Source organism: Xyrauchen texanus, chromosome 7 (genome assembly GCF_025860055.1).
Source record: "Xyrauchen texanus isolate HMW12.3.18 chromosome 7, RBS_HiC_50CHRs, whole genome shotgun sequence".
Taxonomy (NCBI): Eukaryota; Metazoa; Chordata; class Actinopteri; order Cypriniformes; family Catostomidae; genus Xyrauchen; species Xyrauchen texanus.
The window spans coordinates 9,602,869-9,629,350 of record NC_068282.1 but is presented as its reverse complement, the minus strand read 5'-3'; the positions used below and the strand labels follow the sequence as shown (position 1 = coordinate 9,629,350).

Here is a 26,482-nt window from a genome sequence, read left to right as displayed (position 1 = left end):
CAAACAAAAATGTCCCCAATGCCCAAGATCAGTGCCACATTCCTGAGCCCCTGACCTAAGAGCTGCAAAATACACATAGCACGTGTCCCATTTCAGGAGACCACTAAACACTAGAAAAGAGAGTCTGGGAGGTAGTAAAAACATAAAAAGGAGTTTAATTCAAGTGACACTCCTAAGGTTATTGATCTGGCAAACCACTGTTTGAAAAATGCAACAATTTGTTAAATGTGTAACCCAGTAAAACATCAACCCTCATTACATTTATGTGTAAACAGAGCAATTAAACATTCAAGAGATCACTAGAAATTTAACAATAGTTCTCCTTTCAGTACAAAGACTGAGGAACATTACAGCAAATGTGAAGTCATGTTTTACATAATTCTGTGAGTAAATTGCAACAACTTAAAGTCCTCAAGAAAAGTATTTTATTTTGCACTGTTGCCCTCCCATCAACTTCATATGCTGAAATGTCTTGCTAATCTATCTCTTCCGCAACCTCCTCAACAGTTTTTTCCTCTTCATCCTCAGAGTCTTGCACATCTTCTACAACTTCCAAGTCTATCTGCTGCTCATTTTTTTCAACCATTTCTTCAAATGATTCCTGCATAGTCTCTTCCTGGCATAGATCTCCAACCAACCAATTATCTCAGAGGTCCTTGGCAGCCTCAGCCTCGATTTCTGTTTCTGCTGTAGAAGTCAGGTCCTTCCTGGTCCCTTCTGTTCACTCCTCAAGAGCTTCTTCCCCCTGGACCTGAACTTCCTTAGTTGTTTTATCCTCTTTACTTACCGATTTCTCCTCCGCAACATCTCCATCCTTGACCTGAACGTCCTCAGGTATTGGATCCTCCTCAGTTAATGGTTGCTCTTCAACAGTTTATTCCCCTTAGACTTAAACCTTCTCAGACTGTTCTTTAGATGGTTGCTGTGCAACAACATCTTCCTTGACCTGCAGTCCCTTAAGCACGGTTTCCTCTTCAAAAACATATTTTTGGAGCTGAACTTCCTCAGGTATTCCATCCTTCTTGGCTTGCTCTTCAACAACTTCCACCTGGACCTGAACCCCCCCAGCTGGTACTTCCTCCTCAGATACTACTTGATCCTCAACAAATTCTTCTTGGACCTGAACATCCCCAGTTATTTCTTTATCCTCCATCACAGTTTTATCATTTACTTCAACTTCTTCAGCCTTGATGGGAAAATCCTCCTCAGTTGTTGCTTGCACTTCTAAAATCTCTTTCTCTACAGAAACAAGCTGCTGATTCTGTAGAGATATGTATCTGAAATACATAGCATTTAAGCATAAGTATGTGCAATCCTGTATAACTAAATGGCAAAATTATAATACATGGATAAAATGACTTGTAAACAGTGCCTGTGAATTCTTCTGAATGCAATTCAACACTGATAATACACTACATGTTAGGGGGTGTTATAGTGATATAGTTAAAAAGGCATTTGTAAACTTATGCAAATACTTTTTAGAAAGGTCCTTTTTAAATAAATTAAAGCTGAAGTATGTAATTCAGTGTTAAAATAATTTTATCCCAGTTTAATGTGCAGAGACAACTGTCATTCATTGATAAATTCTGAAATCGTAAACACTGCATCTCTGTGGCATTCTAAAAATTCCAGTTGGTTTTGAGCGACCCGATACAACAACATTACTCAACCAATGGTGCGAGTTGGGGGAGGGACTATCTGACTGTTTGGACAACAGAAGACGAGGGGCATTTTTAAAGCTGCACTATTTAAGAGTTTTTGGTTAAAAATTAACAAATTGCAGTTCTTGATTGCATAAACAGCCAGTGTTCAAAACAATGTCCTTACCCCGATTCGCTTCGGTAAGCCTATACAAATGATTTGTATTTTGAGCTGTCGGGTTCGATTTGGCGAGAAATCGCTGGCTTATTACGTATATCCTTTGTGCCATTATATCATGTCCGTGAGGTAAGAACCACCAGCCGTCTTGTTCCCATGTAAACAGTAGATGTCTGTAATGTACTGTTAAATTTGCGAGTATCTTTTAAAAAGAAAAAAAACTATCATCAAAAAAACAGTCAATCACACTCACATTTCAGGACAGCAATCTGAATAGTTGTTTCTGATATCCATTTGTCGAAGTTGTTTACCTGCTATAATGCTTGGAAATGTTGTCTGGTAGGGTTGTTGAAGCTAATATTGCTTGTATGAATTGAACATTACTCATGTGTTTACCAATCGCGATTTATCTACATTGTCGAGGGAATTCAAGTGACATGTTTACTAATATATTTGACTTCTGAACTGTACTTCTTGTAACTATTATTGCATTTTTAAGTATATTATGTTCATGTTTAATAAAGTATATTTTATCCCCATTATTATTAACTCCTTGTTTTATATTTTTAGTTTACTGTGTTATTGTGAGCATTTTATAGACCTACTATTGTAGTTTTTCTGTTTTCTTGCATTATCATCTGAGGCTGTACAATACAACAATAATAAAATCTTCCATTGAACTTGTATCAGCCATTCACAAGTATCCCCTCTTAAATTGATAAGTGTAGTACAATACAAACTTAAGTAGTAGATAAAACACTTGAAAAATTATATTAAAGTATATAAGTGTAGTGTCAGAATAGCACTATGAGTGTAACATTTATTAAAAATACGCGAATGAGTGTTATTTATCTTCATCAAAGCAAGTAATATTTCAGTTTTAAATGTTTAATCGTATAACATTATACCAACAACAGGGCTGTGAAAAAAGAGATTAGGGCTGAAATTAAAAAGGCTAAATTAAGGTATAAGGAAAAAATTGAGGCAGATTTGAGAAGTAATAATTTAAAGAAAACCTGGAATGGTATGAAAACACTGATTGGGTCTAATGATAAAGCTAACAGAGTTGTCCTGGATGGTTTTTCATCTGATAAACATCTGGCTGATGAATTCAATGTATTCTATTCGCGATTTAACATATTGGATTATGATGATGAAATGGAGGGTTTAAGGGCTATTACACAGGCAGCTCCATCAATTACTGTGGACAGTAGTACTGTGGCTAACATATTTAGGCGCACCAGATCAAAAAGTCCGGGGCCAGATGAGATTTGTGGGCAATTATTAAGAACATGTGCAGATCAACTCTGTCTTATCTTCCAGTACATTTTTAATTTGTCCTTATCACAACAAAGAGTTCCTAGAAGTTGGAAGCATTCTATTATTGTGCCTTTAGCCAAGTGCAGCTCCCCAAAATCCTTGAATGATTTTAGACCTTTAGCTTTGACCTCATTGGTCATGAAAAGCTTTGAGAAAATTATCAAAGAGGCTGTCTTACTGCAGGTTGGAGATCAGTTAGATCCACTGCAGTTTGCATATAGGTCTGGCAGGGGTGTGGAGGATGCTGTGATCACACTACTGCACTTTATTTTTAGCCATCTGGATAGAGCAAAAACTCATGTCAGACTTTTATTTGTTGATTTTACTTCTGCTTTTAACACTATTCAGCCCCTTTTGCTCGCTGAGAGACTGATTGCAGATTTTAACCTGGATTTGAATTTGGTGGCTGGTTATTGGATTTTTTAACAGATAGATCTCAGCGGGTGAGGGCAAACAGCACCCTATCTGAAGTCACTTTTACATCTACTGGTTCCCCCCAAGGATGCTGTCTGTCTCCTCTCCTGTACATCCTGTATACAAACCAGTGTCGCAGTTTTTACCAAGATAGATACATACTTAAGTTTGCTGATGATTCTGTTATTGTCAGCTTGCTATCAGGGAATGAGCGGGACCATGGGCCAGTCCTTAGTGACTTTGTAGAGTGGTGTGATAGTTCATCTTTACAGCTGAATGTATCTAAAACTAAGGATATGATCATTGACTTTCGCGAGGTCACCACCTTCCCCTACAGTCACGGTTATTAAGGGCATGGATATTGAGCCCGTGGAGACATACAAATATCTTGGAGTCATTCTAGATAACAAACTGTGTTTTGAACCGTTGGTTGATGCTGTCTCAAAGAAATTCCAACAAAGAATGTACGTTCTTAGGAAAATGAATACTTTTAATGTTTTGTCAGACATGATGATTCTGTTTTATCGTGCTTTCATTGAATCGGTTTTATCTTTCTGCATATCTGCTTGGTTTGGAAGCCTCTCCCTGACAAATAAAAACAGACTTGGTAGTCTGGTCAAAGTGGCGAGCAAGATTTCCAGGGGAAGTCAGGCTCAACCAGGGGAGTTATACATAAAACAGGTACAGAGGAAAGTTAGAGCTATAGCTCATTCACAGGATCATCCCCTTAGAACAGAGTTTGAGCTTTTGCCCTCTGAGCGGCGTTATCGAGTTCCTAGATGCAGAACAAAGAGGATGCACATATCTTTCATTTCGGCAGCTGTGAGGCACCTTAATGGCAATTAGCACTTCATATTAACTTGTACAAGTTGCATTTTTGCACTTGACGGTGTCCTGTATTTTACTTATTTATTTATTATACATTATGTATATTGGGCGCTAATGTGAATTCCTTCTTTGCTGGTTGGTTTTGTTGGTGAGTGTTGTTGTATGTTATGTGTTTTATGTTGAGCATTGCTGCAAATTCAATTTCCCCTTGTGGGACAATAAAGGTACTTTGAACTTTGAACTTTGAACATGAAAATAGCACATTATGACTCCCTGGACATCTCCCACACAGGCAAAGCTCAAATCATGCGATTCATCCGCCAGAATGGCAGTGCCGAAACACGATTCAGGAGGTGTTCTTCTGCAAATTATTTTGTCGCTAGAGCACAAAGTTACGTAGTACAACTTTAAAACATTGTTTATTTTTGCAATACCATTCAGTGGCAGCTTTAAGCTAATACTTATTCAAACTAACCACAGAAAAGTTGCACAATTTCCTGTTAATTTCAAACAGATGTGGTATTTTGTAACATCAAGTATTTTGTAAATACATTGACTGATCCGATCAGAATAGAGATTAATTTGTGCCCACTTGAACATTCTTCAAAATAAATCTATCAAACTTGTCTTTTACCCTGGGTTGCCTTTAGTCCCATACCCTAATGTACCTGGCTCGGCACGATCACAAGCTGGGCAGCGAGGTGAGAGTGAAGGTTATGAGTGCTCTTCTGATGGTCCTCCAGACTCCTGTGGAAAGACGTGAGCTGCTCCTCAAGAGCTTGGGCTCTTCTTACTTGCTCAATCTCCAGCAGCGATGCAGTACCAGCAAATTGCAAGATGGTGTAGGATAGTGGTTCTCAACTTAAGAACAAGATTTTACATTGGCGACCCAACACTGTAACAAAATTGTTTATCGTACAAAGTAAACAAAATGCCATTAAAATCAAATATCACTTTCACACATACGGTCTTCTGGAAAATGAACCCATGTTTTGAGGTCATGTGTGACTCGAATGAGAAGTATTAGGAACATTACTGGAAAAGTTCCTAATATTAACGGTTTGAGCATACAATTGATACAAGGCCAGGATGCGCTGAAGTAAGAAGTCTCAGTTACTCTGTCCTGTTTGACGCCTGTGTATTGTACAGATAGGGAAACTAAAGCACTCCTCGTTATCGGAGCGAATGAAGAAATTTGTCGACAGCTTACAGGAGCAGCCCTCTACGGGATCTAGGTATACACAGGGCCAAAAGCCTTTGTTGTAGTTTCTATATTTTAATGGGTTTAATGTGTGAAAGTGGTAATTATAACGTAAGATTAAAAACATGACATGGGCCAAATAGGAAAACTAACAATTTTGTTTTCTAAATGTCACTTAAAAGTTTTCATGCTCTCGACAGCCAATAATTTCATGCACAAACTATAATTGTGGTTATCCCAAAATGTGGTCAGTTTATTCCCACTGCAAGTGAAATCGTTATTAACATAGTTTGGGCAATATTTTTTACCTTTCATTGTTTTGTTCATGGTTTTTGAGGATGAGGGGTTACCAAAAAACCTATTCATGTTAGCATATACCTAATTTGGCTAGCTGCTCCTAAATAACAGATTAATGGGCACTAAAATATTGCAGTTTGATTGGACGCACTTTACATCAACAACAAAAGATATGTAAAGCATTTCCTCCTTCCCTGTTGATAGGTCTATTTATTTTGCACCTGCATGCATATGGATAGTTGCATTTGTAAGGGTGTCCACTTATTGGTCCAATGGTGGTTTCCAATAGTGTGGAATGGATGAAGGTCTCCTACGTGTTCTGTCTTATCGTGCGCATTAAATAATACTTTGATTATTAGATTTGAGTTCCATGTTTTATTAATCTTATCATTTATTGTTTTCTTTATTTCATCTGACTCCATTTATGAAAAAAACCTCGTTAATATATCTATGCTTTTGAATTTAAGTTTTGTATCTGATTATTTTAGTAATTCTCTCTTCTAGACTGTACTTGTTATTTCAATGTTATTTGGGTCCTTTGCCGGCCGGACGCAGGCCCTTTAACTACAAACTCATCAGTTTCAGATATTAGTATGTTTTAGACTAAGTCCTTATAGGTTACCTGTTTAGTCATATTAAGTTCTATCATAGATTCTTGACTCATCATTTAGCCCCTGTCAATTAAGTTCTGTTTTTACAGATTCTTGGTCCCACTCTTAGTTTTCCCATTTCATTCTACTTGGCTAAGTCCTGTTATAGGTTCACGGTTTGCCGTTTAGCCTTTTACTTAACTAATGGGGTTCTTCTGAAGTAGCTTAATTAAGCCAACTCTGACCATAGATTTGTAGTTAATAAGAAATATATATATATATATATATATATATATATATATATATAAAACTGGTATATTGTCTCTTTCAACATGGGAAAGAGACCATATACCAGTCGCACTGAGACATTTTAAATAATACCAAACATGCCTTTGTCATTAGTCACATTATGTTCAGTGGTTGAACACCCTTGCCAATGCACGAATTTGTGTACAGCGGCGCTGTATTCCACTTCACTTTTAACATCCACTCGCAAACTCCCCTAAGCACTACCCCTCTGGGGAATCCCCGCCGCCATTTTGGAAGTCCATTCCACTTCGTTCAGTGCGCGAGGGAAGTTTCTGTTGACAGACCTTCAACCCCTCAATTTTGATGGAGGGAGCGAGTTTACACTGATGTATCCTTCAGGCAGCTCCATATCCCACAATGCAACTCGATTGTGACATAGCAGCAAATTGCACTTCATAAACTCTACCCCCACACAACTCTAATGTATGATGGAAGGTAAGTTAGGTCAATTAAGCAGTTTAGAAAAGTTTATCACAGTTATAGCCTATGTGTTCAATATGTTACAAATTTTATTTGTGTAAATCTTGATTAATCCTTTCTAACAATTAATTCTAATGAAAAAAATATTATATATTCACAAGATTTATGCATAAGCCTATGAAATCAATCTCTGAAAACAGGGGGCACAGAGAGCAAATTAGTAGAGAGGGGGCATTAGGATACAGTTCATAATCAAATCTATCATCAAATTCCTCTTTGCATTAAAACGTTTATCTAGACTTGGGATTATTTCAGTTGGTTCACAATTAAAATTGGCTAGTACGCATTTGTACCGCGGATCATCTGATTTTAAAGTCCAGCGACGCCAGTCAAGAGAGTGTTTCTGGTGGAACCTTTAAAAATGCTGTGAAACTGATCACCACATTTGAGTGTGTTTTAATAGAAATAAATAATCCACCCAAGGCGTGAGATGGTGTTGGTGGTCTCTATTATTACACACAACGCAGATATGAAGTTAGGAACCGTTACACATGTAAGAAAGGATAACATTTTTTAATTTTTATTTTTTTATTATTGTTAATTACTCAACGCATTTTGCTAAAACTGTGGAGGATGTAGTAAGGGGCTGTGGACACGCTGTACATGCACAAAGGAGGCCGGTGTCTGTTATGGATTACGAAGTACGTGATGCTGCTTTTATAAGAGCGATGACTAGGCTGTATTGATTTCAGGTGAGCTTCATCTCACGCAAACATGGGTAGCAAGCTGCCCTTATAGTGCCTGTAAACTGTGTCGACGATAATGATACGGCTCATAGCACAATGTAATCTCAAATCTGAAATAAAGACAGGCATAAAGTAGCAGCTTAAAAGCATCCATATAATCAACATAACTTTTTAATTATAAAAATAGCCTGTTGTCTTTTGTAATTCATCAAATATTGCAGTGTATGCTTTTTCATTGAGATGTTGACCAAATTTTATATTTAAAAAAATGTCGTAAATTAGTGTATTTATGAGTTGGTGAAATTAATATTCTGGGCCATTCAATAGCCTATGCACTATCCACATAACTGTTAAACATAATACAACAATTGAGGATGCCTACTGACATACAGTACCAGTTGTGAATGGTAGGGACCATGCTGAAATTTGTGTTGCAATTTGAAACAATGCTTTCCAAGTTCGCACACTATCGCATTACGGTACTGCTGTGTGTTGCATGTCTTAGTGAAATGGAATGTTCTAAACTTTAATTACAAAAAGAAGGATAATAGGGAAAGATGTGTACAAGCATAGGAGGTTAAATGTATTTGTTAAGCATTTTCATTAATGTCAACCATATACAGTAGAGTTAATTCATTTATGACTTTATTTTAAATGAGATAAACACAGTCTAACAAGTAGCTTAAGAAAATCATGTCAGTGAATTTCCAGTTACTTATGTTTCTGAGTTGTTTCTGAGCACACATTATAGGAGCCAATTGCATGTGATTTCAAAGGCAATACACCATACCAATGTTCATTAATATGCATGCACTGCCCAAGCTTCATTCATAATGGAATAAGTTGTGGAAGATGCAGAGCAAAAACTGGAACATCCAGCAAGCTGAAGATTAATCTGAAATATAGAGAAAAGAAAACATAAATTAAAATTAATGTATGTTCAGAGTAATGCTGTCCTTTAAAAAAAGACTACTGTATGTTGACTCTTTTTTCACTCTCAAATTTGCCTTAAGACTTGGCCCCCTTGTAATCAACAAAGCCAAATAACATTATACAGGAGATAGTGGAAAAAAAGTTAATTAAAACCTTTTAATAACCCTCTGAAAATTGGACCATGGTAAAACATTTAGCCAACAACAACATTTAAATTTAGGGAATTATATGTTGCTTTATGAAGACATGTACTCTTGACATTATCTCAACCAACTTCTTGAGGTATCACACTGGGATGCTTTTAAAACAGTATTGAAGGTGTTCCCATCTATGTTGGGCACTTATTGGCTGCTTTACTTTATTATTTGGTCCAAGTCATAGATTTGAAAATCTTTTTTTTGTTGTTTTTTTGTTTTAGTTTTATAATGAAATAAAAAAATATGTTGGCACAATTATATTTTTGTCTACAAAAATAATTTCAAGATTTTTAAGATCATTTAAAAACATTTCATTCAAGCGTTTCAAAAGTTTTGATTGTTAGTGTGTGTGTATATATATACACAGAATGTATCTCTGCAGTGCATTGGGAAATTTCATTTGAATGGAAGTGCATAGAGCAAAGGGCTGGACTGGTAATCTGGCATACTGGGGATTTTTTACTGGGGGCCAATGCACTTTTGGGCTGATCAGGGGTGGAATGGCCATTGGGAGAACCGAGCGGGCCAGTGGTTCGGCCACAAAATGTGCCAAATGGTCCGTGATAAGCAACAACAAGCCACTACGTTATGCAGAACGGACCACAAAATGGCGCCACAATATGCAGAAAAGGACAGTGAACACCCCCCCCCCCACACACACTCAACAACTTTTGCCATCCCCTGATTAAATACACACTCCAGTGTGAATATGGACAGGGGACCGCTAATTGTTGACTGCTGAGAGCCTTGAATTTGGAGAATTTGGCACAGAGAGCATTCTTATACACTAGGCAGCATAGTGATTTGATAAATCAGTCACATAAAAAAGATTGAAGATCCTGAAATTATTGGTCCACAGGTTACTAGTTGATATGCACTGGCAAAGGCTATAGATCAAACTGGCCATTTGTATTGTGCAACCACATTTAAAATAATGAACAACGTGACTCATGCACAAATCAGCATGCAAATCTGGTCACTGTGGTAAACTCAAGCCTTGGAATCATCACTGGAGCTGTAATACCTTGCACTTTTAATTTGGTGGAACATTCTGCCCTGCCAAATGAGTTGACTGCCACCACTTTGTATTCGCCACTATTTTCAGCACAAACTTTGAGGATGTTCATGGAGCAGATGCCAAATGCATTTGTGATGTAGTAGTTATTGTTGGAGTTGATGCAAATCCCATTATGGTACCATGCAATATGTGGTGTGGGGCAGCCACGGACAGCGCAGGTCATGTGGCACTGATATCCATTGGGTGGAGCGTGTTGCTTCAGTGGAACCAGAATGGATGGTGGCCTTTCCAAAGTGATCACAGGCGGCACACTTGAGGGTACCGAAACTAGTTGGTAGGAAGACAATAAAATGCAAAAATGCAATAAGCTATTGATTTTGTTAATGGAATTTCATAAAATAATTATAATTTTGAACTCATAATCCACACTTAAAAATGGTTGAATTTCTGAGCATTATATAACAAAATATAAAGTTAAGTGGCATTTAGTTTAAATAAGCATAGCAAATGCACACTTTTCAAGCAAAACATAAAAAAATATGTTTATTTGGTTTTAAAAACAAAACGTTTTGGGTTACTTAACTGTAACCCCTGTTCCTGATAAAAGCGGAATGAGATGCTGCACTGATTTAGTGCTTTGGGAACGTTTTTAGTAGTGACCAACTGTGAATATGTGTGCAACACATCAATTAAACTGACTAGAATTTATAGCCTCTGCTGGTGACATCATCAGGATGCACCTGCAGCAGGGCTATAAATAGATGCGTCACAGGTGCATCTTCAGGTGTTTTGTCTGAAGAGCAGTCCTGGGGTGCGGCAATGAAGTGCAGCATCTCGTTCCGCTTTTATCAGGGAACAGGGGATAAAGTTAAGTAACCCAAGACTTTCTCTATCAAAAAGCTACACTTTGATACTGCGCTGATTTAGTTGTTTGGGAACGAGAATACCCACGCCGCCGCACTGTGGGTGTCCGGACCCCTTACAGTTGTGTAGTTGTGCTCACAAGAGCGCGAGGTCTCAGACATCAGCTTGTGATGTAGACTCAAGGACATAAGAGCCTGGAGTGGCATGAACATCCAAACTATAGAATCTTATGAATGTATACGGAGAGGACTAGCCTGCTGCATTACAAATATGTTGCAGAGGGACACCTCTGGTCAAAGCTTTAGTGAAGGCGACCCCTCAGGTAGAGTGAGCCCTGATACCTACTGGCGAAGCTTGACTGTGCGCCTCGTAGGCCAGGGCAATAGCATCCCTCACCCAATGTGACATAGTTTGCTTGGTGGCAGCCGCCCCTTTGTTACGGCCCCCATGACAAACGAATAGTTGCCCTGACTTATGCCACTGGCTAGTGCGGTGGACATAAGTCTGAAGGGCATGGACTGGACACAATCCGTGAAGTCTGTCCTGCTAAGGCGTTGTAAACGGTGGGGAGTAGAAGGCTTCGAGAGTGACCGGATGTTCGGTCGTGAAAGGAACCTTAGGCAGGTAGTAAGGATGAGGTTGCAATATTGCTTTAGCCATTCCTGGGGCAAAATCTAAGCAGACAGAGCCTGCAGATCCCCAATTCTCTTTAGAGAAGTAATTGCCATAAGAAATGAGAGTTCATCTTGAGAGTCAGAAGTTTATCAGACGCTGACTCTAGAGGTTCAAAGGGGGTTTAAACCAGACCCTCAAGGACTATTGCTAAGTCCCATGAAGGGATCATGGTTCTAGCAGGAGGTCTCAATCGCATGGCTCCACAAACGAAGCGAGCGAGCAGGGGATGTTTCCACTACAGCATCCCGACAATCAAGGCGTGGCAAGCCGATAGAGCGGCCACAAAAACTCTTATAGTTGCGGGGCATGTGCCTGCTGATAATTTTTCCTGAAGAAAGTCCAGAACTGAAGCAATCTGGCAGTTAACTGGATCTGCATTATGTGCACTGCACCATCTTTCAAAGATACCCCATTTATTGGAATAACTTCTAGTAGAGGGAGCCCTAGCACTTAGAATGGTCTCGATAACTTCAGGTGGAAGCCCAGTGTCCCTCAGTTGGTACCCTTCAGGGGCCAAACATGAAGGTTCCACAGCTTGGGCCGGGGATAAAATATTGTCCCCTGCACCTGAGACATAAGGTCTCTCCTGTCCGGAATCGCCCAAGGCAAGCCGTCTAGGAGAAACATTATCTCCGAGAACCATACCCTGTTCGGCCAACGCAGCGCTATCAGTAAGAGGCAGGACCCTTGCTGGCGAACTCTGGCCAAGATTCTGGGAGCAGAGAAACTGGAGGAAATGCATACAGGCACATTCTGGGCCATGTAAAAGTAGAGGGGACATTGTGCTGTCTGTTGGGAGGCGAAGAGGTCCACTTCTGCTCTGTAAAATCTCAACCAGATTTGTTCCACTACCTCGGGGTGGAGTTTCCACTCCCCCGTCAGTATTTTCTGTCTGGAAAGAAAATCTGCTCCCACATTCAGGCATCCAGGGATATAAACTGCCCTGATTGACAGGACCCTTTGCCCTGGGCCCAAAGGAGAATCTGCCTTGCCAGTCTGTTCAATCTGCCTTGCCAGTCTGTGCTGGCGTGAACGTAGACCTCCTTGATGGTTTATGTAAGAGACTACTGCTGTGTTGTCCACCCGCACCAGGACATGGCAGCCTCTCAGATACTGGAGGAAGTATTTTAGAGCCAGAAATACAGCCATCAACTCGAGGCAGTTGATGTGCCAATAGAGCTGATGACCCTCCCATTCCCCTTGAGCTGTACGACCACTTAAGACCGCTCCCCAGCCTGTCAGGGAGGCATCTGTCATTAGCAACTTGCGACGGCAAGACGCATCTAGAGTGGGACCCAAAGTGAGGAACCGGGGTCTGAACCACATAGAAAGGGTTCCAAGCGCATGGCGCGTAACCCTAATCAGCCTTAGGGGACTGGCCCTTGGATGAAATCCCCTGGCTTTGAGCCACAACTGAAACGGTCTCATGTGCAGAAGGCCCAAAAGGATCACTGAGGATGCATATGCCATGAGACCTAGTATTCGTTGATAGTGATGAACAGTGCAACATTGGCCTAGCCTGACTTTGCTCAGGGTGTTCTGAATGAACACGATTCGAGCGGGAGAAAATACTGATATAGCGTTCCCTTCCTTTTATTTGAATTTTATTTTTTTTTACATTTTTTTGGCCTCAGACAGAAATCTGTCTTCTAGTTTAGAGCATTTGGGGATCTCTTGTTCATGTGGCCAATCTAACTGTAGCCTGGCCACAGCTCGAGTTACCACATCGAGTAATTCCACAGCCACTTTGTTATTGTGCGGGGAATGTTCAGAGGTGGGTAACTCAAAGTCCGCAGACTCAAGAGATTCAGCGCCCCCTCATGAACCGAAGAGATGCCGAAGTGCATTTAGGCTCATGAGAAGGACCAGCTGGATCTGGGGATATAGCGAGTGATAGGGACGGACCCGCCTCTCGCTCCTCAGTCATGATGAAAGAGTGGGCACTGGCTCTTGGACGTAAGCGAGACGAGTGCGAAGCATTTTGACTGAAACAGATCGCAAATCTCGTACCCTCCCCGCCCTAATGCAAGAGCAGCATGCTCTTCCCCCAAACACACAAAACAATTTTCAACATTTATAGCCCTGCTACAGGTGCATCTTGATGAAATAACCAGCAGAGCCTATAAATTCAATTAATTTCATTGACATATTCACAGATGGTCACTCCTAAAGATGTTCCCAAAGCGCTAAATCAGTGCAGCGTCAAAGTGTTGCTTTTTATAGGGAACATAGATAATCTGTTCAAAATGAATGCAAAAAGTATTTGGACACACTCTTTTTGTCAAATGTAATGGAATATGCCAGTTATTGTGATGAACTACACCTCTGCTAGGATACCTGTTTGAACCGGAGGGAACTGACTCCATATCCTCAATAAATTATTTAACTAAATCATATCAGGGCTAGTTAAAAGTATTAGCAATAGGACAATTTCTATTCACTAAGAAAAGTGAAGTTTGTTCAGTTCTAGCATCTTTTGTTTGTAGATGCCACTTGATTGATATTTTGGTGGTGGCCCTGCTACCTACCTCTGTTGCTGTTGACACCCCATGTTGGTGAATCTGAAGGATCAGAAAGTCCCATATCATTTTTTGCATAGACTCTGAAGTGATATTCTAGACCTGGTTTGATGCTGGTTGTGTAGGTATTACAGAGAAGATGATCGGCTATTGTGTGCCAAATGCGTGTATTAGAGTTATGTTCTGCCACAATGTAATACAGTCTGTCGTCCTTCTTCTGGTCTGGAGATGGAGCCCATGTGATAATGACTTTACCATAAACCACCTGCTCCAGCGCCACTTGGCTTGGTGGCTTGGGTTCATCTGTAGTCACATGTAGAAAAAAATCAATTAATTAACTTATGGAAATGCAGTGATAGGAGTGTCTATGCAATGGTTTCACTTAATCTATTATATACACAACACTTAATCTATTAGGAGCTGGAATGCAAATAACTTTGTTTTTTCTACATAAGTTCATTTCTAGTTCATTGTACATAAGGTGAGGTCACACCTAGGCTTTAAGCATGTGAAATTTATTGAGGCCTTGGAAAGAATATGGGCCACGAGACATGATTTCATACTCTAGGGCTTCTGTTTTTAATTTGTGGTTTTAATTTATGTATTTTGACAAATAGGCATGCACATTTTGTATCAGAAATACCGATATCTGATTATTTAAAACTACTTTTGCAGATACTGATAGTTTGGTGGTTTTAAATAATAACTTAATTATTTGTCTCGAGATGTCGTCCATGTTTCAGAGTAACTGGTCTCACTTATAACCAAAACAACATTAACCTTCTCAACTCACATTCTTGGTTTAAAAGATTTCTTAATAGCCTCTAGTTAGGCTCACAAATTGCGTTCTTAATTTTTTTTTTATGTCCTTAACTCACATTAACGAAAGCTTGTCCCTTTTTAGCTGAAGCAGCCTCAGCTTTAGCTTTAGCAAACTCGCCATTTACCTTGTAGGGATGCTCCAATCGATACCAAATGGTATCAGCTGATATTCATTTCCTATGTCTTGATTGGTAGACTCATAATATGGCCAATCACATAAACTGATCACCCATGCTGCAAAAGATACCTGGCTTCTTTAAAACTTCAGCACTGTCATATCATCATGGGAGTGTGGTGAACACTGGATGAATGTTGCAAGACAACAAACTTGATTCAGCAAGAACGATACTGTGTTAAAAGTATGGCAGACATGGAAAGCTTGTGCTGAGTATATTGCGTTTCACACGAGACACAGCAAAGGGAAACAGGTGTGTGCTATACAATGTCTTTAGCAGCGGCTTCTCAGTCTCCACCGGGCAAAGATATTATAAAAGTAACACAAGTTACATTTACATTTATGCATTTGGCAGACGCTTTTATCCAAAGCGACTTACAGTGCACTTATTACAGGGACAATCCCCCCGGAGCAACCTGGAGTTAAGTGTCTTACTCAAGGACACAATGGTGGTGGCTGTGGGGTTAGAACCTGTGACCTTCTGATTAACAGCCCTGTGCTTTAGCCACTACACCACCACCACCACCTGCAACTCCTCTTTAGTCCGCAAATATGCACTTTTTCTTCACTCTCCTTTCATCGCTGGTCATGTCTAGAAGATAACCTACTGGTTACCTAAAATCTTGTGAGAGCCACTTGCAATGTTCACATGCTGTTTATTTGGATTCCTACTGCAGCCCTACAGCTACACCTACTCCTACTCCTAACCCTAACCCTATCGCTAAATCTAACCATAAACCAAACCTAGTAACTGCAAATGAGACTCTCACGAGTCTTGCGCTGTGGGGGTGTTACATTATATACACAGCCTTCATCTCCTGCCTCTCTCGAGAGCATGTGTTCCCCTCATAAATGCTCCAGCAGGAACAAGTGAAAGATGATTTAATATTACCAACAAAATGTGTTCAAATCAAGCTTAGATGACAGCTGTCACTCAGGACACTAAATAGAAATGCAAGCGCAGCATAGATCTAGCGGGAAGACTTGCAGCTTTACATCATTGTGCCATTAGCTAGGTGTGGCAGGGCGGAGGGCGGGGCCGGGTCGTGATACTACACACCCGGTCTTGTATTAGGCTAATTATGCCTCCATGAGGTTTAAAGGCTGACTGCAGAGGGCCGTGCGGGAGAGAGAGATCGTTACCGGACATGTCCGTCATATGTGTTTGTGTCTTAGTTTAATGGTAAACTTAAAACAATCATTTATATTATCAAGCCGGTTCTCGCCTCCTCCTTTCCATTGAATAACGTTACACTAGGTAAATCCTAGCCAATCATTAAGCAGCCATCGCTTTAAAAGTCTGCTTACTGCTTCAAAAAAATGGAAGTGAATGAAGTCTAGTGTGACCGCACCTTTAAGAGCAAGGTAATTTGTGGTAATAAAGTGTGGTATTACCTGTTACTCTGACCTCTATGTCAAAGCTTGCCTGCCCACTTGAGTTTTTAGCAACAATTGTGTAAATACCAGAGTCAGAGTACTTTGATGTGGGTACGACAAGCGTGGATGTTCCATCGCTATTAATTATCTTTTTCCAGGGAGATACAGGTTCACCGTTCTTAAGCCACGTAATGTTAGGCAGTGGAGAGGCCTGTATGCCAAATAAAAAATGTACACAATCAAAATTCTGCAGTGAAGAATATAATTGACTTGCTATATAATGTGTTAAAATAAAGTATTGATACACGAACCTCATAATTAATTTTTATTCTGATAGAATTTCCTGATCTCACAACCATAAAGTCTTCAGGATCTTTGAAATGAGGCTTCACTGGAAATTATGATACATCACATCCAGAGAAAATAGCAAAATATCAGAAATGACTCAGTCAAAATCCTTTATGGAGTATTAGCTGATAATCTTGAAATTTTGTGGACTTACTCTTGGGGTTTATAGCACAGACCATTACAGAAGGTGCGCTGGGTTCTCCAGCTCCAGACATATTAATGGCTGATACTCTGAACTCATATTCCGAACCCTCAGACACATCTTTCTCTGCATATTTTAGAGCTGTTGGAAGCAGAATTCTTCTATTATATTGGATTTGTTACCTTGATTTTTTAGTAAGGCACTTGCTTACTGTTATTGATTTGTCCCAGCAATTGTTTGAAATTTCCAGACTCAGCAGTTTTACAACACAGAGTTGGAATTAAATGCCTTTCATTAAGTTTATGAGAAACTGCTGCTCTCTGAACTTGGCATCAGTAGAACCTGGGATGTTTTTATTGCCTAAACAATCATAAATAACTCAATTATTTGGTAAGGGAATTGCCAAGTTTTAGATTTAATATTTCTTCTTCTTTAATTGAACTCAAATACCATCCCCTCTAATTTGAAATACCTTGAATCGGTTCGTTGACTGAGTTCAGAGTCACCCACTGGTTGGTATCCTTCTTGCGTTTCTCCAGCAGGTAGCCCAAAATTGTAGCTCCTCCATCTTTCTCTGGTGGAATCCAATGTAGGTTGATACAGTTTCTGAAAGCACTGACAACCTTTGGAGGGGCCGGTGGGCCAGGGAAAACTGCCAGCACAGTTAATACAAATATTGGATGAATCTGATACCCCAAAATGTAATATATTCAGGCATGCATTCTCTTACTTAAAGCGCCTGCTATGATTTTCTCTGTCTCCAATGGTTCACTGATGCCATCAGGGTTCTCTGCATAGATGCGATATATATACCTCTTGCCAAGGGACACACTTTTATCTTTGAAGGTTAGATGATCAGCTGAAACATCCCCAACCCTTTTCCATGTACTCTGTCCAACTTGTTGGCGCTCAATTATGTAGTTCGATACCGTTGACCCACCATCATCCTTTGGAGGATTCCATTTCAATTCAAGGACTGAGGTGCTTTTGTTCACTTCTACAGGGCTTTGTGGTGTACCTGGCTTGTCTATTTCGGGCACAAACTTGTGTTACCTGACATACAGAAGGCTATATTTGAATTTGATATCATTTCTCTTGTATCAAGTAAAATGCAGATATTGTACTCACCTAGTACAAGAAGACTTGATATGGCTTCAGTAGAACCAAAAGGGTTTTTAAGCTGGATTTTGATCTCTCCAGTATCCATCCGCATGCAGTCTTTCATTTGAAAGCGACTATGGTTTGATTCCTTCACTACTTTAACTGAACCACCATCAAGAATCTCAGAGCCATTTTTAAACCATTTAACCTCCAGAGAGGCTTGTGGAGGTAATGACATCTTAAAAGATGCAGTCTGGCCTGCTTTCACTATCACGGGGTTCAAGAACTTTTGTAAAGCATCAGGATCAAATTCTGGAAGATCTGGAAAATACAGAAACCAAAATATTATTCTAAAACTACATTCAAGGAGGACTGAAAAATGTTTCAGATCTTATAATACTTTCCCACCCCCATTTTACGACGCAATTGGCGCATAAGTTAAAATCATGGTTTACAAGTATCTTCTAGGGGTATAACAGTTCTTTGTAAAAAAATATATATATATATACATATATATATATATATATATATATATATATATATATATATATATATATATATATATTTTAACAGCATACAGTTCGGTAAAGAAAACACAACGTCAAATAGACAGGAACTGTTACAACCTCCACTAATGCACCTAAATGGCACTGCAGATGGATGTACTCCCCCTGTGTCTCACATGGACCACCTTTCTACGGAGAGTAACTGTCCAATTACCTGTTAAAATGTTAAATCAGTTACTGATATCACAGTTGTGCACTTGTTGGTGTATAGTCAAAAATGGAAGATGGAGAAGATTCACAGCTGAGAGATGTCCCATGTGTTACTCAAGTTTCTTGTTCCTGTTCCTCAAGTAGCTATTAACGAAGACATTAATCTGTTATAAATAGCTCTCAGGTGAGCCCGAAACTGCACACACCACCTTCAATTTTTTTAAGCAAGCACTCAGTGCTAATTCGTACAGAAATAAAACAATAGCTTAAGCTCTTGGAATGTTCATTGCCAAAGATATGTTGCCCTACTCGATTGATGAAGATTTGAAATTTCATGTATGATTAAAACACACAGCAGCTATACAAAATCCCTGTTGTATCCACTTTAATAGTAGGGTTATTCCTTCTATAGTGATGCAGCTTTATAATGTTTAATACGTTTTGAGTTGAGTTTGAAATGCACTTTATGTTAATGCATGTAGAATATTAATGCAGTTACGAAGGTAAAATGTTAATTTAGTAATTATAGAAATCTTTTTTAAGGACCCTAATGAAAACTGTAAGTATCCATATAGGAACCATGGTTTTACTATTAGGAATATCTTAGTAACCATGACTATATGATCCATGGTCAATTTTGTGGTTACTGTAGTTTTACTAAAAAAATACCATGCTGAAACTATGGTAACTGTGGTAAAACTGTGTTGATTTTTCATAAGGGAGAACCTGTGGAAGTGTTTGTTACCAAACTGAGTATTCTTTGGATTTGGCAGTAGAACTGAAACCGTGACACAAACGGAACTGTTAGAAATTTGAATCAATACACCCATAGAATCTTCAAGATAGATATTTTTTTTGAAAGAAATTATAATTTTATTACCTCCAACTGTCACGGTGGCCTCTGTCTTGCAGCCATTCACCTCAAACTGATATAAACCTGTATCTAAATCTTTGCAATTCTGAATTATGAGCTTATGTGTACAACCATCTTTAGCAATGATCACTCCATCTTTGGAAGTCAGCTGAGGAAAAAAAATATTACATTAATATGTCTATATTTGCCAGTGAAATGTAAGTTCAAATGTATTGCTATAATTTGTGCACATACCTTCTCCCCATTGATATACCACACTCCGTCTATTTTTTCAGTATTTAGTTTGCACACAAGTTCGGCAGGCTTGCCACGTAGAACGTTTTGGTCTGATAACCCGCTTGCAAAGTGTACTTTATCATCTGTATTGAATACATGATTTTTGATAACTTTACATAGGTAAGTTGTCAGTTCTGGCACATTGTCAACTGCCTATTTTTGGATTTCAAGAAACTGATGTCCACATACAAAGTACACAAACATACCTGTACCATCTCCAACAGTTCCACCAGATCCAAGACCAGCTAATTGGCCTCCCAGTCCGTCTGCTCCTGAATCACTCTTCCCTATTATATTCTTCCCACTTCTGTCTGTACCATTCTTCCCACTTCTTTCTATACCATTCTTCCCACTTCTGTCTGTACCATTCTTCCCACTTCTGTCTGTACCATTCTTCCCACTTCTGTCTTTACCATTCTTCCCACTTCCATCTATATCATTCTTCCCACTTCCATCTGTACCGTCTCCTCCCAGTCCATACCTTCCTCTTGCATCTCCACCACTTCCACCTCCCAAGCCAGTTCCTCCACTGCCGTCTCCATCACCTCTTCCACCAGTACCCTTGGCTCTCCTGGCTGCTTCATCCCTTTCTCTCTGCAGCCTGGCCTGCTCATCTGTTAGACATCTTGTGAGATCATCTGCTCCATCACTTGAACCACTTCGACCCTTCCCCCTGGCGTTAGGATCCTCTGAAATGGTATAGAGCATAACAAAAAATAATAGGCTAACCTTAGGCTAATTGATATACATTATATGGCCAAAAGTATGCGGGCACCCAAACATCATACCAATATGTGCTTATTGAGCATTCAATTTCAAAACAATTGTCATTAATAAGGAGTTGGTCCAGGGAAATTCCAGCATTACATACTTGAGATTGATTGCACATGTGCGTGGAAAAGAATGGATAACTAAACAGACATGATAGGATGTACTATGTAGTACTACATCATATCAAAATGTCAAGATGGTGTGAATTCATAATGTATGTGATGTACAGATGGAAGAGGTACAAATTTCACACACGTATGCACACACAATCAACTAGAACACACCAATTTAAAATGTCAACTACTGTTGCTGATGTCCTAGTATGACATAAGAGTGAATGTCTGTGGCAGGTGTGATGGAAAGTCATTGAAACAAACACAGCAGCAATGGATGAAGATTGGAAATAAGGCAAAGCAACCGGGACGAAAAAATAGCAAATGCTTTCTAGAATACCATGTTCATTATTTACACAAGCCACATGGGGAAATTATGTTATGTCTTAAATTAAATTAATTAATTAAATTGTATATTTAATTTAGTTGTAGAGATTGTGGCTTACTGACCGAGCCACATGTATACTGGGTAATGAGTTGGATAAACCGCTTAAGACTGCTCGGTTGATTGAACTAAGATTGAAATCACGATATGGCCTTGTGCCAATACTACACTGCAGGAGGTTGCATTTTAAAATGTAGTCTGCATTCACCTTTTTAAAGGTTTTCCTCTAGAAGGTGGAACTTGACTGCAGGACTCTGTGAGGTCAAGCACTGAAGAAGGATTATGGGGCCTGGCCTGCAGTCTGCGTTCCAATTGATCTAAAAGTGTTTATTGGGATCAGGTACAGGCCTGATACTAGACTCAGTAAATAGCTTCTTTATAGACCTTGCTTTGTGTACAAGGACAGTGCCATGCTGGAATAGAAAAGGGCCCTCCCCTAACTTTTGCCACAAAGTTGGAAGCACACAATTCTCTAAAATATATTTGTGTAGTGTGGCATTAATAAGCAGGGGGTGTCCACACACTTTTGCTATGTGATAATGATAAGTCCACAAGAAGAACAAAGAAGTAACCTACCATCCACAGCAAGAGTGGCCTTGGCGGATTTAATCCCAGCAATAGCCGTGTACACACCCTTGTCCTCTGGTTTACAGTTCTTCACTACTAATCTGTGGGTGAGATTGTCTTCAGAGACTGTGATGTTGTACTTGTCTCCATGCTCAACAGAGATGTCATTGGCACACCAGGTGATTTCTGGTACAGGACCAGATAAAACACACTCGAACACTGCATCCTGTTCCTCAATGACTTTAGCATCCTTCAGCTTGCCATCGAATTCCACATCAGGGACTGAGGGAGGAATGATTTTTGAAGCAAATGTAGAGAGGTATGCTCTGAAGGTATTAAGTATTTATTTGAATCAGAAAAGAAAAAAATACAAAACATATACCCTATAGTAATGGCTCTCTGGCCTCTCTTACTTGTAAAGCTTGTTGAGAAAACGTTAACATCCTCAACGTCCACTTGGTACATTCCTCCATCATTTAGGCCAACATTGTTGATGCTAAACAAGTACTTATCACCAGTTTTTTTCATATTGAGTTTGGAAGAATCATCAGTGCCATCGCCATAATCAAGCAAGTCGCCATTCTTGAAAGAGTGAAGAGTTTGAAATAGGATATGGTTATCTTTGGGCCAGCATTGGCTAGTACTTTGAATTTTGTAAAATAAGGGCTAGAATTCAGCAATTTTATGTACATTTTTTAATTATATACAGGATGTCTTCATTACATCGGTCATTGGCCACCCTGCTGTCTTGATCTCTCTCTCTCTGTCGGTTGTTAAAAAATCCATATCAGTCGACCACTTGTAGTTGAACTTACCTTGTACAGATAAATGTTACTCTTTGGGTCCTTGAGCTTCATATTAAACTCAAATTCAGCTCTGCCACTCGTTTTCAGTTCAATCTTTTTCATGTTGTCAACTTTCTCGACCACCTGTAAGACACAAAAGAAATAGGTTTAATGACAATCATCTTGAGAAGAAAACACAAGACTGTTGCTCAATGTCCATTAAAAACATTAAAGCTTTTGAAAAATTCTCTGTAAAAGTTAGTAAAACACTAATGTGACTGCAGATGCTCTGACAGATACCTTGGCCTGTTCATCCTCCTTATCCTTTTTCATTTGGTTAAGGTGTTTTAGCATCCAGCGAAAGTCAGTGACTCCAAAATCCCGACAAATGCGCTCATAATCACTCTTTTTGGCACTTAGCATCAATTCCCAGAATTTTGGATCAATCTCCCCTTCTTTCTTGGGTTTTTCCTTTTTCTTCCTGACAATGCTAGACAAAAGGTTAGACAAATTTGTATTGATAAGATGATATATGTTTAATTATATTTTTTGATGAGAGGCAACTTTGATTTACAAGAAACAGTATGAACACTTGGGTACCTGCCAATAGTTAAGAAAACAAAGAAATGCAATTACTTGGTTTTCTTAAGCATTTTCCTGAAGTCCTCTGGGTCGTTTGTTTGGCCATCTCAAGAACCGAATAGAACAACATTTAATTTCTTATTACAATATAAATATAAATTACAGGCCTATCTCTCTTTTTACATATATTCAACACTTCAATCTTAAACATTATTGTGGACATACCGATCTGCTTTTTCTTGACTCCAACTGAAAGATAGAGTAAGGAATTACCATAGGAAGATTACATAATGTAGAAGTATGCATTCAAGCAAATGCCTAGTTCTGCTTTGTGACTTGAAAATGTGTTGCCTACCTCCAATGACACCCAATGTAGCTGTGCATACAGCTTTTCCAAATTCATTCGTAGCGAAACATTTGTACGTGTCTCCTTGGTCTACTTTCACATTTGGTATCTGTTGTGGTTTGCAACATTACAAAGTGAACACAAGTATTTTGACTTTTGAAGGATCCCTCATAATGTTGTAAATTCAGATAATTATTATTTTTTTTTTTTATGAATAACTTTAATAATTTGCATATAACTTTAATAATAATTTTGTTTATGTTAAGGTACCTCCAGAACATGTTCTCTAGTCTTTGGGTCACATTTTGGCTTATATTTTTCTGGATCAGAAGTGTCACCCTTGTTTCGTGCCCAGGTTACAGTTGGAGTTGGATCTCCACTCACCACTGCTTTGAAAACTGCCACTTTGCCTGGAGTAAAAAAAAATTAATAATAATAATTTATTGTATACATTATCAGCATAACAATTGAAAAAAGTTAAATTGTGGAAAGTTGAATTACAAAATTAATAAAAATTTCAGAATTTCTTAGCTTTTGGTAATGACAGCATGCACTTGAGCTGGCATGAGTTCTACAAGTGCAAAACTTGATTATCCATGTTATTCCAGCATGATTTAGGAATGTTCTAAAGAACATCTTGTGTGCTTCAATGGAAAGCTGACCTTTTGTACAATGGATTTATTAACATCAATGTCACAAATTTGCGTATTTGGTAAGAAATAGTGGGGCATTTGAAGTATTTTTTATTCATTACACTTCTCGTTTCTGTTTTAGTTTTCAAAAGAAAAAATACAATGTTTTTTTTTCTAGGTTTAAATTTATTTTGTATCCCAAATTTTAAATGTGGAACCCACTGTATATGTATATACAACATAGCCTAGCAGCCCTCAACTCAATCTTTTCTGAAATAGATTTATATGTTTTATATATATAGTTTTTATGTTTCTAATTTAGCAACACTGAATGCTATTAAAGAAGTGTTATTGTTACCTTCTTGAACTGTCAAGGCAATTGGTTTCCTGGTGAAATCAGGTGTGGTTTTTCCACGTGGCAGTTCCTTGACATACTGGGTGATCATAACACCAGGCATTCTGGATCTCTTCTTGATCTCCACTTGAAAGATAGGCCTATGTGCATTAGTCATTTTACAGGATGTGCATTATCATCAAACAATGAATGCCTTGTGTTTGAAAATAAACTACCCACATATGCTCATGTCATTCAAAATTAAACTGGCATGCCAGATTTCTTGCTTTTGGAACAGGGATATATTCACGTGGCCACATGAGGGCAATGTTCCCTTGAATATGTTGACCAAAACACGATACACCCTTTAACATGAGAGAATGCCATGCATTGTATTGTATTTTTAAATGGAATAATTGGCATTTCCTGTAATTAAAGGGGTTTTAAATTGTGTTTACCTATTCTTGAATTTTTACATAATTCTTATTATAGTGCATTAAAATAAAGCTAACAACAGTTTTAACATACATGATAATACATGTATCATGCTTGATAGTGCTTAGCTGGTGGAACTTTAAGAAGGGATTGTTGTATTAATTGAAGTAGAAGTTTTCATCACTTATGCCATAGCTACATTCAGTAGTCACATGCACAATATAGGTTTATCCACTTTTAAGGTGCTCAAAGTTATTGACTGGAACAAGATTTAAAAATAAATATAAGTTGCATTTTTAATACGTGTGGCTTACCCTGGCCAGTAGGACTCTTCTCTGCAGGCTTTGACATCTCCAAAATGTTATCTTACCCTTGTTCAAAGAATTTGATTTGCTGCATGTGAAAGAATAAAAGTTAATTACAGTTCAAAATATAGTACAGATACTTATATTTTAAACCATTTAAAAGATGCCAGGCAACCTATGGGTATTGCTACACCATATTTCATCTCCATTTTCTTTCTTGTGTGTTGATTTGTTTTTCTTGATTGGACTGGAACTCGATTGTCTTTATTGTTTCATAAATAGTTGTTTGGCTTGAGACTAGAGATGCTCCAATACTACTTGATTACAAACAACCAAGAGTGTTTTTTTTGTTACAATCACAGGGTTCAAACATTCAATCTGGCTAAACATGACCCTTAAATCAGTAGCCTCTGATGCAGAGCACAAGTCTAGATACTCGACTGTAAACTTGCTGATGTTCTCATCCGCTGCTGAGGCTTATTTTTAACTTTTGCCATGTCCACACAGAACTTTTCCTCCACTTGCTTTTGAGATACGTTTTTTTTTTTTTTTTTAAATAGTGCCGCATAATTGTAAAAAAAACAATGACATTAGGAAACCGAAAACAGATTTCAATATGTTTTTGTTTTAAAACGCTTTGATTTAGATATGTTTACACTTCTCATCTACACTGGAACAGAATTTTCATCCACTGAATGAATTAGATACTTAAAAAAATACAACTTTCAGTAACATTTTCTTTGAAGCCCATATTTATTATGCATAGTAAAGACATTACAAATGCATTATACTGAATTCATAATGTCTCATAATACACCCTTTAATAAGTTATAACATCTCATAAATAATTTTAACTACAGTTATATTACATTATAAGACTTTCCCTATGCATAGTTATACTTTACAATATAATCCATTATAACACAAGCAACATCCAATTTCTACGCAGCAGATGTTAATTAAGTTAACATGCAAAAGCAGCATAGTGTAATCAGTCAAAAGGCTTTATGATGTGATCATATTAAAAGTGTAAGTAAAGTTAAAAAAGCAATATCTTATTATAAACAGCCATAACATAAACTTGTAACATACAATATATTTCAAGTCAAACGTATATAATGGGAGATAAAATAATTCTCAATATAAGATGCACAACCAATAAAGATTATTAAATAGACTCCAGTATAGAATCAGTTTGATTTATTTTATTTTTTATTCTTGGGTGTGTTTAAATATGTAATGTTGAT

At 38.4% G+C, this 26,482-nt stretch overlaps 1 protein-coding gene across 1 annotated transcript; it reads right to left on the bottom strand.

Annotated features, from left to right (window-relative positions):
* Positions 1 to 889: 889 nt before the first annotated feature.
* On the bottom strand, positions 890 to 24,646 carry igfn1.4 (immunoglobulin like and fibronectin type III domain containing 1, tandem duplicate 4). The gene is made up of 22 exons (XM_052130331.1): positions 24,520 to 24,646; positions 23,800 to 23,939; positions 23,539 to 23,638; positions 23,395 to 23,432; positions 23,238 to 23,275; positions 22,902 to 23,091; positions 22,632 to 22,745; positions 22,230 to 22,398; positions 21,826 to 22,098; positions 20,187 to 20,669; positions 19,939 to 20,063; positions 19,711 to 19,852; positions 18,142 to 18,435; positions 17,744 to 18,040; positions 17,486 to 17,665; positions 17,026 to 17,154; positions 16,835 to 16,914; positions 16,542 to 16,734; positions 14,159 to 14,452; positions 10,098 to 10,418; positions 5,049 to 5,236; positions 890 to 1,261 (listed from the first exon to the last, which is right to left on the bottom strand). The coding sequence occupies exons 1-22, from the start codon at positions 24,617 to 24,619 to the stop codon at positions 890 to 892; spliced, it is 4,260 nt and encodes a 1,419-aa protein (XP_051986291.1). The 5' UTR covers positions 24,620 to 24,646.
* Between the last annotated feature and the right edge of the window lie 1,836 nt (positions 24,647 to 26,482).